This window comes from Cryphonectria parasitica, assembly GCF_011745365.1.
Source record: "Cryphonectria parasitica EP155 unplaced genomic scaffold M406scaffold_9, whole genome shotgun sequence".
Taxonomy (NCBI): Eukaryota; Fungi; Ascomycota; class Sordariomycetes; order Diaporthales; family Cryphonectriaceae; genus Cryphonectria; species Cryphonectria parasitica.
In genome coordinates, this window is record NW_024468917.1 from 2,044,524 (window position 1) to 2,057,322 (window position 12,799).

The 12,799-nt window shown below is 55.1% G+C and overlaps 4 protein-coding genes across 4 annotated transcripts; 3 read left to right on the top strand and 1 right to left on the bottom strand.

Annotated features, from left to right (window-relative positions):
* Positions 1–271: 271 nt before the first annotated feature.
* On the top strand, positions 272–1,894 carry M406DRAFT_324583 (60S ribosomal protein L19). The gene is made up of 4 exons (XM_040919889.1): positions 272–356; positions 675–944; positions 1,114–1,264; positions 1,337–1,894. Coding segments are annotated over exons 1-4 (579 nt in total). The 5' UTR covers positions 272–354; the 3' UTR covers positions 1,493–1,894.
* A 1,019-nt stretch (positions 1,895–2,913) lies between these two features.
* Positions 2,914–5,278, top strand: M406DRAFT_348368 (SHMT-domain-containing protein). The gene is made up of 6 exons (XM_040922383.1): positions 2,914–3,012; positions 3,129–3,296; positions 3,372–3,428; positions 3,519–3,612; positions 3,672–3,809; positions 3,873–5,278. Exons 2-6 carry the CDS (start codon positions 3,162–3,164, stop codon positions 5,018–5,020), a joined length of 1,572 nt encoding a protein of 523 aa, XP_040771963.1. The 5' UTR covers positions 2,914–3,012; positions 3,129–3,161; the 3' UTR covers positions 5,021–5,278.
* Positions 5,279–5,909: 631 nt separating this feature from the next.
* Positions 5,910–7,567, top strand: M406DRAFT_73439 (uncharacterized protein; the record flags this gene model as incomplete). The annotated part of the gene is made up of 4 exons (XM_040925622.1): positions 5,910–6,200; positions 6,286–6,385; positions 6,492–6,889; positions 7,391–7,567. 4 exons carry the CDS (start codon positions 5,910–5,912, stop codon positions 7,565–7,567), a joined length of 966 nt encoding a protein of 321 aa, XP_040771964.1.
* Positions 7,568–7,771: 204 nt separating this feature from the next.
* On the bottom strand, positions 7,772–11,523 carry M406DRAFT_93844 (uncharacterized protein; the record flags this gene model as incomplete). Its single annotated transcript, XM_040926258.1, has 4 exons — positions 7,772–9,240; positions 9,343–9,780; positions 9,859–10,460; positions 10,731–11,523. 4 exons carry the CDS (start codon positions 11,521–11,523, stop codon positions 8,035–8,037), a joined length of 3,039 nt encoding a protein of 1,012 aa, XP_040771965.1. The 3' UTR covers positions 7,772–8,034.
* Between the last annotated feature and the right edge of the window lie 1,276 nt (positions 11,524–12,799).

Genomic DNA, 12,799 nt, shown 5'->3' on the forward strand with positions numbered 1-12,799 from the left:
ACATACAGGCGTTTTGTGAACCTTCCTCGTAGTAACAGCCCTCGATCAGAGGTTGAAAGTGCCCAAATGTCCATCGTCCTGACTTACACGCAGGGTTGCAGGGGTGTATTGGCCCAGTCAACCCATTAGAGTAGAGGTCACGTGCTAGGTCATGCGGATGCTAACAATTTCACTAGCGCCCTGGCTGGCCGCACCAAGCTGGCGGGGAAGGGGAAGGAGCCCGTCTCAACCTCTCTCCTGCGCTGTCGCTTCGTCCGCTGCTTGGAAATTTTTACGACCCTTCCCTTCGAAGCCAGCCCCATCCAACCCGACCAAATCAATCGCCAACGACCATCACCAGCAACTGCAGTCAAGATGTGAGTGCCAAACCTCGAATCCCTCAACGATATATGGACACAAGGCAACACAGAAAGAGATGGATCGGTCGTTTGCTGGGGGACTGATTGATGGACCATAATCTTTGGGGGGAGGGAGATTTGGCCTACATGACGCCCACAGCACACACAAGCAAACGATGTGCCGACCACCTATCTTCATTATCATTACCACCACACCACCAGAAATCCTCGATATTCCGTCACTGCACACGATCTCGCGTCGTGATGGAAGGGAATTGGAACACAAGAGAGGAAAAAAAAAGTGGAGTGCTGACATGTCGATTCTTCAATGCACAGGGTCAACCTGCGAACCCAGAAGCGCCTCGCGGCCGATGTCCTTAGCTGCGGCAAGGGCAAGATCTGGCTGGACCCCAACGAGGTCAACGAGATCTCCAACGCCAACTCCCGCCAGTCGATCCGCAAGCTCGTCGCCGATGGCCTCATCATCCGCAAGCCCGTCACCATGCACTCGCGTGCCCGTGCCCGCGAGCTGAACCTCGCCCGCCGGATTGGTCGCCACCGTGGTTTCGGAAAGAGAAAGGGTACCGCCGATGCCCGTATGCCTGAGTACGTCTGCACCGCCTTTGTTGTTGAGATCAAGTCGCAATGTGAGAGAAGATTTAAGTGATGCGAGGCGGGACCACGAGTCATGTGGGGCGTACGGACAAGAGCTCTGGATATTCGGATGGTGGTTGCCAGCACGCGACGAACATGAAGCTGACATGCTGGATTATAGGCAAGTCCTTTGGATGCGCCGTCAACGAGTTCTCCGCCGTCTTCTCGTCAAGTACCGTGCCTCTGGCAAGATTGACAAGCACCTCTACCACGAGCTGTACCACGCTGCCAAGGGTAACACCTTCAAGCACAAGCGTGCCCTGGTTGAACACGTACGTACCTTCTCCCTTTTCCCCCTTTGGGACCAACTACGAACGGAGATGCTGACTTTTCTGCCTGTTTAGATCCACCGCGCCAAGGCCGAGAAGGCCCGCGAGAGACAGCTGAAGGAGGAGATGGACGCCAAGCGTGCAAAGACCAAGGCTGCTCGCGAGCGCAAGCTGGCCCGGCAGACAGAGAAGAGGAACGCCCTGATGGGCGACGTGGAGGAGGAGAAGTAAGGGCGGTCCGGACGACAACTCGATGTCGATGTCGACGGCAACGGTACCAGCAACCACGACAACATTCCTCCTCACTGAATGAAGACGGAAAGGGATCTTGCATTCGGAGTAATCGGTTGGGTTCGCGCTGCTCAGTACATATTTCTCTGAAATCCACAATCGCAGGGCTTCTTAGGGAAAGAAAAGATCTCTCGGTGTCTGTCTCGGGGGTTTCGGCATGTTTTGATGGCATTGAAAACGGGATCAATGAGCTGCGAGCAAATTTCATGGGATGGTTTCACCATTTTTCTAAACTGATGCTTGTTCTGGAAACGTGAATGTCTATGGTTTCTCCCACCTTACACTGCATGCTTCATATTCTGTCATCCTCCTTACACTAGGATAACCATCATATTGACATGCACCAGAAGTTGAAATGGAGAGAAGCCTCTGGTGCTCGTGCCTCAATTCCAAGAAGGCGGACGACCACAGCAAATCCCGTTCCCACAGCTATCTAGCAATATGTTGGACTGGGCTTGTCATAAGGATGTCAACACACCAAAGCACTAGCACTGGAACAGCTTCAACGTGTCAAAAATCCCTACGTAGGCCTGAGAAAAGACATCTTATTCTTCTGTACAATTGCAGTTTCAAAACTTAATGCTAGCCCAAACATGACCACAATCTTTGAATGTGTATATAAGCATGAGCCTGTGGGGTTAGGATGCCAATGACAACAAGGCCTGAGCTCACTCGAGCACTACAGGAAAAAGACTGGCACCGTGATCGCAAGGATCACAGAGCCATTGATTGACACATATCAATGCTCAAGGAGTGGCACGCCTATCTGGCAAAATAAAAGATAACACCAATGATGTAGACAAACGAACGAGTCATTAGGGAGAGGGCAGGGAATGGATGATGGGGGAAGGGGGAAGGGCACTTGATAGCCCTGATCAACCGAGAAAAAAAAATCTTTTTGTCCAGCTTGGGTCAGATTGGCTTCAAATTGTCTCTTCTTAAGGTGGTGAGGTGCCGCCAGAGACATGTCAGCATGCTCCCGCCGTAAGGCGGAAGAAACAGATGTGCTATCGAAGCGGCTTCATCATACCCAATATAGTTGATACAGAAGAGAAAAGAAGAAGAAAGGAGAAGAAATCGAAGAGCGCACAACTCGAAGATATTCTGCCCAGAGAGTGTGGTCCGTGCATCAGAACCCCCAGCAGCCCTCTATGCAGGGGCTAAGCTAGGAAAGAGAGGGGGTGCGGCCAGGTGTCTCCGGCGCCTGCTGCCCCAGCGGGGCCTCCTCCGCGAGTCGGTCCCGGCGGCAAAGGGTGGGCGCACTTTGCGGCGTAATGACGATAGACGATTGCATCGACATCCCATGTTGCCTGCACTCCATTCCACCCACCGACACCGGCACCGGCACTCAACCGAACCTCCACCGTTGCTTTTGCCCGGGCACTTTTGATATCTTTCTTTAATAGTCCCCCGAGTCGTCTCCCTCCGCCGACCTCCCACAATGGTCCTGTAAGCTTCCGGTAAGTCGCCGACCCTTTCCCCGTCGCCTCCCAGCCACTCAGGTTGAACCCCCGCGCCTGGGCTGGACACAAGCAACGTGTGTGGCTGACAATATCGATCGTGGTTGCTGAACTAGGCCTACAAGTGGAAGAGCAGAGTATACATAACTATGTCTGCATCTCCCCTGTTTCGAGGCGCCTCGCGCGTCCTGCGGTCCGTCCCAGCACGGTCGTGGAGCCAGAGGGGAAGCCTCGTCTCGGCGACGAGATGTGTTTCCTCGCTGAGCGTCGAGAGCCAGCAGAAAGTGCGCCAAGAAGCATCTGCTCATGCCGCTCCTATTCATGGTTCTGCCAAAGCTAACCGGACGTCTGCTGTGCAGCTGCTGGCCACGCATCTCAAGGAGGCCGATCCGGCCATGTACGAGATTATAGAAAATGCAAGTTATACCCCCTTCAACCATCATCGCGACGGCCAGGAGAGGCTGTGTGTGCGCGAATCGCCCACTGACTGTGCTTGATGCGTACAGGAGAAGAAAAGACAGAAACATTTCATCAACCTCATTCCCTCCGAAAACTTCACATCGCAGGCGGTACTGGATGCGTTAGGCAGCCCTATGCAGAGTACGACTACCATATAACCCTGTTGGGAGGCGGACAGAGACTTACACGCTATATTGCAGACAAGTACTCGGAAGGATACCCTGGAGCAAGATACTATGGCGGCAACGAGTTCATCGACGCGTCAGAGAGGCTCTGCCAGCAGAGAGCGCTGGAGACGTTCGGCCTGGACGACAAGCAGTGGGGTGTCAATGTGCAATGTTTGTGCCTCCCATCGTCCATGTTACCGCTACATATCATGACTGATTGACATGCCTGCTCAGCCCTATCCGGCGCACCGGCCAATCTCTACGTCTACTCTGCTTTCATGAACACACACGACCGTCTGATGGGCCTCGACCTTCCCCACGGCGGCCATCTCTCCCATGGGTATCAGACACCGACCAAGAAGATCTCCATGATCTCAAAATACTTCGAGACCCTTCCCTACCGCCTCGATGAGTCCACAGGCTATATCAACTACGATCAGATGGAAGAGCTGGCTTTGCTGTACCGGCCCAAGATCATCGTCGCAGGGACGAGCGCCTACAGCCGGTTCATCGACTATGCTCGGATAAGAGAGATTTGCGACAAGACGAATGCCTACCTCGTGGCTGATATGGCGCATATCTCGGGCCTGGTCGCCGCAAAGGTCATCCCCAGCCCCTTTTCCTTCGCCGACATCGTCACAACCACCACGCACAAGTCGCTCCGCGGTCCCCGTGGCGCCATGATCTTCTTCCGCAAGGGCGTCCGGCGCCAGAACCCCAAGACCAAGGAGGACGAGCTCTACGACCTTGAGGGGCCCATCAACTCCTCAGTCTTTCCGGGGCACCAGGGCGGTCCGCATAACCACACCATCGCCGCGCTATCCGTCGCTCTGAAGCAGGCGCAGACACCTGACTTCCGCGCTTATGCCGAACAAGTTCTAGCCAACTCTAGGTCTCTCGCGCGGAGACTGGGCGACTCCAAAGACAAGGGCGGTCTGGGGTACAAGCTCGTGTCGGGTGGCACGGACAACCACCTGGTACTGGTAGACCTGAAGCCGCAGGAAATCGACGGAGCGCGGGTCGAGCGCGTGATGGAGCTCGTTGGCGTCGCAGCGAACAAGAACACCGTACCGGGCGACAAGTCTGCTCTGATGCCTGGTGGCCTGCGGATGGGCACGCCCGCGATGACGACGCGTGGTTTCAGCGAAAATGACTTTGCGAGGGTAGCGGACATTGTGGATCGTGCCGTAGCCATTGCGTCAAGGGTCAGCAAGGCGGCCAAGAAGAATGCTGAGGAAAAGGGCGTCAAGGGCCCCGGCAGGCTCAAGGTTTTCCAGGAGTACCTAGGCGAGGGCGAGAATGAGCCCGAGATCTTACAGCTGAGGAGCGAGGTTGCGGACTGGGTTGGCACGTACCCACTACCCTGGGACTCGAGGTCGTGAGAAGCGATCGAGGGGTCAGTGGTGAAGTAAGACATAAACAAGATAGCCTGAAGGCGCGGGTACGCGGTAGGAAATGGATGGAGACGAGTTCAACCTGTTTGTGTAAAGCAAGTGTACTGCCGAGAGGAGATCGGGAACTACATGTGGTGTTCCCAGTGTTCTTGATTCAACACGATCATATTGTATACACTCTGGCGGGCTTTCTGTGCGTGATTAGCAGGCAGCCGAGCATCTATAACTCAACTCTCTTGCCCACTGAGTGATTCCTGCTGGCTCTTTGATGTGGTCTGGTCATGCCTATGAATGTGTAGAGATGGTCACCATATTCTTCGTGGTATATTGAACAGGTCTTGGAAGTCTACACAGCTACCATCTTTAGGATCCATCCACCCATCGATCATCAAGTCCTGTCCAGAATGGGGCTATTGTATGCACATTGTCTTGGACCAAAGTTCTTCAATGGAGAAATGAGTATCAGTGTCAGCTTGATCTCCAGGTCCAGCCACTTGACGCTTGTTCTCGACCTTGTTCTGGATCAACCCTATTGTCCAACAGACCAACAATAGCATCCTCGAAGGAATATAGTGATCAACTGTGGCAGAACCTCCTTCATCTACTAAGACTATTACCACTGCCTCCTCTCGCTCCGTTTCTTGACTGACTTGATCTTCGTGTGCCCTGACAAATTTCCTGAACGAATCCTCGATTGCCATTCTGAAGTTGAGACTCCCCCGTCTTGTCTCCTCACCTCGTGTCTGTTTTAACGCAGCCCCCGAAGTACTTTGAGTGTTCTCTCCTTCGCACCTCGCTCAACAACATCAACGACCACAACCACAACCACGACCACGACCGATCCCCTCTGAGGTGACCACGGGCCGTCAAGGCGAAGATGTCTGACATTACGAAGGAGAATGTCTCTGTTGAGACTGACGACAAGGTCAACGCAATCCGCGAAGATGACGAGATGCAAAACACCATAAATGAAAAAATCGACATCACCACACAAGGCAGCAGCGAAGAGACCAGGACCGACCTCGTAACCGCGGATGCTGGAAATGCGAACAGTGTTGGCCATCCGACCATCACGATCAAGTATCAGGGTCTCGAGTGGCACCTGGATCGACACAACTTCATGCGAAACAGCGAACTTGCAGTTACCACATTTGGTCGCGATACCAAGGTGAGAAGATAGTGACCACACACTCTCAAGTCTCTTCCAATTCATCCCAGGAAGGCCTTGCTGATGAGGCATCCGATAATCATAGTGCTATCCTCACAATGAAATTATGAAAGTACCTGACAACGCAAAAGGCGTCTCAGCCCAGGCCCTTGACCTCATGACGAATTACTTCAATGACGGAGCAGGTGAGCTTCCTTCAAGTCTGCTCCTGGGAAATGACCCGTCCCAACGTGCTCCAGGAAAGAAAAGAAGAAGAAAAATCCTGTTGACACAGCTCTCACATCATTCCAGAAGCTCCAGCCCAGTGGCTCACCTGCCATGGAGGCACCGAGCACAAGGGTCCCACCTGGATGTCCAAGATCCAAAAGAACCCCAACGCACTGCAAGACATGCCGGAGCACTTCACGACCGCCGCGTACTTCCAGAGCCGCAGCCTTGTGGTCCTGCTTCAGCTCGCCGCCTCCCGCAGCTTCATCGCCCTGATCTGCAGCAAGGGCCGCCAGCAGAGCCTGCCCAGCTATGCCTTGTACACCAAGGCCATCTGCGAGGCTCTGGGGGCCGCCTTTGACCCATCCCGGTGCCCGTACAAGGTGGAAGGCGCCCGGGAGGTGGCGCAGGTTGATGGTGAGGCCGAGAAGGACGAAGTTGGGTGTGAACACCAGCAGCCCGACACACTTTGCGCCGATGAGGTTCCTGCTCCACCACCCGTGACTGTCGATACATCCACCGTTACGGCCACTCCCACCACCAACGACGAGAATGGGGCTCCTCCTCCTCCTCCTCCTCCTCCTCCTCCTCCTCCTCCTCCTCCTCCTCCTCCTCCTCCTCCTCCTCCTCCTCCTCCTCCTCCTCCTCCTCCTCCTCCACCACCACCACCACCACCTTTCTGGGCCATACCCCTCCACCCAGCCCTCGAGCCCCTGCACGAGGTATACCTCAAAGCCATCTACACAAACCGCTTCGACCTCCTCAACAACCACGACGTCCTCCTCAGCCTCTCCGCCCACGCCCACCTCTCCGCCTCCTTCCTGCGCCACCTCGCCGACCACGGCGGTGTCGGCATCGAATACATGCACCGCGACGGGACCCGGTCCAGCTTCGACGTCTACGACCCCGCGGTCCTCCCCCTGCCGCGCCCGACCCAAGAACAGGCCCTGTCGCCGAGTTTCTTTTACCAGTTCCGCATGCAGCTGCTCAACGACGCGGGCTGGCTGCGCTGGGTGGCCGAGCATGAGCACCTGATGGCCTTGTTCTGGGCGGAGATGGCGTACAAGGGACAGCTGAGCTATGGAGGCGGGCTGGGCTGCGCTTTTCTGCGGTGGGACCGGCTGGAGGGGGAGAGCAAGTGGCGGACCTCGCCTTACTAACTTGGGCTGGCTCGGTGGTTGTTGGTTGACTTTGAGTAGTGGGTGGCGGTTTGATGGTTACCGGTTTGGTTTCCTCATTTCCTTGTTCGTTATTTTCTTTTTCTCTTTTCTTCCAAGGGCCAGTGGTGTCTCAGGAGAGGATGGTCACTGTGACGGGAGAAAGGTCGCCGGTCTTTTCCTTCGCGGGTAAAGAAGAGGAAAAAAGAAGAAAGAATAAGAATCTGATTCCCTACCATCGCTATGCTAGTATGTCCTGTGCTATGTGTGCCCCTACGACCATTGAATGCTCACCTCGATAAGCTGTCTATCGTGGGTTCACCGATGGTGATACTGCCCTCTGTTAGATTGTGGATTTTCTCCCTTCCCGAATATCTGTCAGCGTGAAGTTTCATAACGTAAAATCTCGTCGCTCCCATCGTTTAACCAACTTCCTCCAACCTTCTCAAGATCTGACAACTTCCTATTACTCAGGTATAGCTCAGGGCTTGCGTCTTTTTCTCGGCATCAGTCGCGCCATCTTCCTGGGTCGGGGGCCCATTGTCCCTGTGCTCAGGCGTTGGGATGACCTTCTCCCCAAAGACCTGCATCACACTCTTCCTAGCTGCGAAGTCGACATAGTAATTCTCGAGCGCCGTCCATTTCAGGTGACCAAACACAGAACGGCCCGGAGTGACCTGGAAGCCCAGGTCCACACTCCACGCTATAGCCATGTCATGCAGCACAGGCCAGAGCGCATAATCAGCAATGCTCGGCTCTGCACCACCGGCGATGCCCACAAATGCATCTCGGCCAGGACTGCCAGCCAGCGGCGTTGCCCACCTGTTAAACGAAGAAAGTTCTGCCTTGACCAGGCTGGCGATTGCCTCTCTAAGTTGGGCTTTCTCGCTGCACTTCTCGGCGTGCCAAAGCTGCTTCCATCGCTGCTCTAGGGCAAGGGCAGCATAGAACCGGCTGTATATGTCTGCAATCTCACCATCGCTGCGTCTCTTCCTCGGGTGCTTCATGTCGAGGTAAAGGAGGATAGCAGCGTCGCCTACCGCCGGAGTGCGATCCGCATCATCTACCAAGAACTTGACAGGTACCAACTCGCCGGCCTCGGCGCCACGTACCAACGGCAGTCCGCTATGGCTGCCAGTCTTCTGCTTGGTATCGAAGCCAATATCACCTCTTGCATACTTCACGCCGCACTCAGCCAGCATAATTCGGACGCGGCCATCAACAATCGTGTCGCCGCACCCGAAGTAACGTGGCGCAGACTTCATATGCAGCACGTCGTACCCGCGCCCATAGTTTGCTTCCCAGTCGAAAGAAGGACTGTGATTCTCTTTTCCAAAAGCCTTGAGCATTGGGATGGCCTGCGGCGTCTGCCCATTGACAACTGGCCTGGCTGTCTCGGGAACTTTAGAGGTCGCACCCTGACCCCAGATAAGTGGCTCTTTGAGGGCGGCGCCGCCTGGGGAAAGGCGTGTCAGAAACGTTCCGATGAAGCGGAAAGTGAGGCTGATGCGGATCCCATTCCAGGCGAGCTCGGACTGGGACTTTTCAGTTTGGGGTCGCTTGTCGGCACGGATACCGTGGAGCCATTTTTCGTTGGTCATGAGGCCCATCTTGATAAGAGAGTTATGTGGCATAGGGCAGCGTATAGTTTGACGTTGTGAATAGGGCGGAGTAGGCTTGAATGACGAGGTCGTTTCATCCGTGTCTTCTTTGGAGAGCGTCTTGACATTATCATCGTCTTCGTCCAGACCTAGTGTCCCATTCTTTTGCCGAAAGACGTCCTTTCTCTCGCCTCGTTTCTGCCGGAAGATCATTATCCTCTCGGCACCGAGACTGACATTTGCGATGTAAGAACCCCTGACAATATCAAGTGTCTTGTCGCTGTGCTCGCTTATGTAGTCGTTGCCATTCCGATAGCACTGAATCAGAACGTGGTTGATTGGATGGCCCAGTGTCCGAGCGACATGCAATCTGATCTGTTCCACCGCGGGTGTGAACGGCGCTAGAGGTGGTGATTCGTCGCTGGGATGTCTGTAAACCGGCTCCGTACCGTCCTCATCAACTTGACCCTGGACCGCGACGAAGCGGGGCACCTCGCCGCCTTGGTGCAGCATTTTCTTAAAGTGCACCTCATAACACAATCGCTCGAAAAGGCCCTCGATGAGGCATGGCGGGAGAAAGTCCAGAGTCAGAGTCGTATCTCCCTCACAGAGCGCCTCTGGCATGTTCGATTTCGTAGTGCTAGAGCTGCTTACTGCCTCAGTACCCGCTGCGCCTTCCGGCCCTTTGGTAACAATCTTGTCTGCTGAGGATCCGACTTGCTGAGTGGCGAGCTTTGTGTTGATCAATGAGGATGCAGACGGAAAATCTGTCTTTGATCGATGGACCCGAGCTTCTTCCAGGACATCGTCTGGTGTTGGCATCATCAATAAGGTTTCTGAGATAAGGATTTCCATTTTTGGAGGCGCGTGAGGCCTTGCGTTATCGGCCTCGTGTTCTGTGGATGCGGTTTCGTTGGTCCCTGTCGATGAGACGTGGGATCTATTTCCTTGTGCAGCTACTTCTCTCGCCGTGGTTCCGCCGCTCTTTTTATCGCCAAGACGTTCTGGTGCTTCGCCAGCCTTGGTGGGTTCTTTTGTCTGCTCTGGCACGACAAATTCTCGGCCAAGGTCATGATCAGCCCTTTTCTGTTCCTGCGCATCTGCGCCCCCAGCCTTGGCGTCCTGGGCTGTCACCACGGGTTGAAGCGGCGGCTCATCCTTGGGCTGGGATGAGTCATCTTCGGGCTCCAGTGTGATGACCTCGACGGCAGGTGTGTCATTGACAGGCTGAGAGATTTTGGCAGGCTCTGGAGATTCGGAGCTTAGCTTCAGTTTGTCTAGTGAGGAGAGAAGGTCTTGTGGTGATGGTGATGATGATGATGGTGGTGATGGTGATGGTGGTGATGGTGATGGTGGTGATGGTGATGGTGGCGGCGATGGAACAGCAACCCCTCCTCCAACCCCAGCAGCTCCTCCTCTTGCCTCTCTGGTCTCCTGCTGATCCTCTGGGTTGCGGGCAGGGTCAGTTGGAGGAGATGCAGGTTTTGGACGTACGGGCATTGCCTTGTTTCTGCTTCCTGCCATGGCCGCCGCGATGAGCTCCGCTGGTACCTGCGGCGGCCCACGTGGAGGACTGCGCTCCCTGGGCTCCCTAGATGATGAAGGGGCTCCCGGTAGGAGCGTAGATCTGACGTCGGCCGCTGTGGTGAATTCACATCCGGTCTGCTCCATCAACTTCCTAGCCGTGTTCATATGGCGCATCTCGCTCCGGTAGCCACAGCAGTCCTCCACGATGGTGATGCTGAAGCCGTGCGAGCTGGCGGCGAGAGCGGTCGCATACACGCTGACATTGGACATGGAGCCGCAGATGTACAGTTCTGTAGCAAACTTCCTCCGCAGCAGATCAAGCAGCTGCCCAGATTGGAAAGCAGAATAGTAGCTCTTGGTCATGGCGTAGTCGCCTGGTCCCTTGGCCGCGGCGATGGGAGGTAGCAGCTCTGCACCTCGGGTGCCCTTGCGTACGCACTGGGGCTTGGTCTTCCCAGCCTGGCCTCCCACAACGCTCAGGAAGGCCTCCGGGTCGTTCTCGACAGGCGAGGCTGCGGATGGCGATTTGCGTATGCGAGCGGCAGCGGCCCCGGGCCTCATGGGCAGTTGCGGCGTGTCCGCGACCATGATCTGCTGGTCACCTGCTGAACGGTTGGCCTCGAACTGGCTGCGTACCCAAATAACCTCACCATAGCCAGAGTCACGGATGGCCTCGGCCAGGTCGATGACCCTGTCGACCATGCCCTCGGGCTGCTTTACAGGAAGTGCACCATCCTCGGAGAGAAAGTCGTTCTGGAAGTCTATGGCCAGCAGAGCTTTTCGAGTCGGGACATCCGGAAAGTCGGCCGGGTCGATAGGGAGAAGAGACATGGCTGATACAGCTAGCTGGGCTGGAAATAGACGCCACACATTGGGTAATTTTCCTGGCAATACCTAGATGGACAGACCAGGAACGATGACGGGAGACAGTGCCGAGATATTCTAGAAATTGTGTTTCTATCAGCATTTGAGTCTCCAGGGTGATACCAGGTGCCCGCCCGTTTTCATGATGTGCCTAGAAAGGGCGCCTCGACTATACAGCATGTACATACATCCAATGTCTATCCACAACGTTGAGTCAGACGTGACTCGTCGACTCGCAAGTGTGACTCGAAATGGTTAATTCGATGGGTTGGGATACGACCTGTAGAAGTATGTGTGTGCGCGCGCGTGTGTGTGTGAACAGGATCGGGGAGACCTGCATAAATGCATGTAATTGATTGAGTCGGGCTCGCTTCGAGGCTGTGCGAGGTCGCTTAAGCCCAACAGCGGGGTATTTCGATCACCGACCACGAGAGATGACACAGAGAAAGGGATCGATCCGAGGCCGAGGACGAGGACGAGGACGAGGGCCAAGGTGATCAAATTGCTAACACGAATATTCCCTCTCCTTCGTCTTCGTCGCCTTTTCGTCAGGCTGAGGATGTCGTAGGCAACCGACAGGTCAGGTCCTAAGCGAGGTGTGGCTCAGAGGGGGAAAGAAGCTCGCTCTCTCTCTCTCTCTTCCCTTTTTCTTTTCCAACAATTCATCAAGGGGGGAGTCTCAATGACTTGACGACGAAAGTAAGAGAACGCATAAGTCCAACAATTCAAGTGGGAAAATATCCGGTAAAATGTCCGTGGAGGGCAAGCTGTGTTGGGGTCAGGTAGGGGAGGGAAAGAAATATGCTGTTCGGTTTTGATGGATCATGTCTGGGCTTGTGACAGTTGACATTTGAATGGGATTTCATGCCCGTTTAGGTGCGTTGGTGGGGTGGCTTTACAGGGGTACAGGGTCCTTTCTTAGCTTCAACGTCTCTGTGCTCTAGCAGCCACAGCCTAAGGGAAGGGGCCCGCTGGGGGGGTTGACTGCGGTAATCCTTCCGTGGTGGATCGTTTACCTTGCGTGGCCCCCTGTCAGGTCGTCACCTGCCGCTGCTCAGTAGAATATCCCACCCGCCCGGCTACTACGAGTACCAGGTAAAGCTGTGGGCACGCCCTGGATGGGATGCCGATGGAGACCCTTCTCGGGTGCCCGCACGTCAAGCCAGGATGCAGTGGATTGCTCGTTCTCGTATCGAGACTCAGACATTTTGAAGGGCAGGCAGCCCAAAACTGAGACATGCCA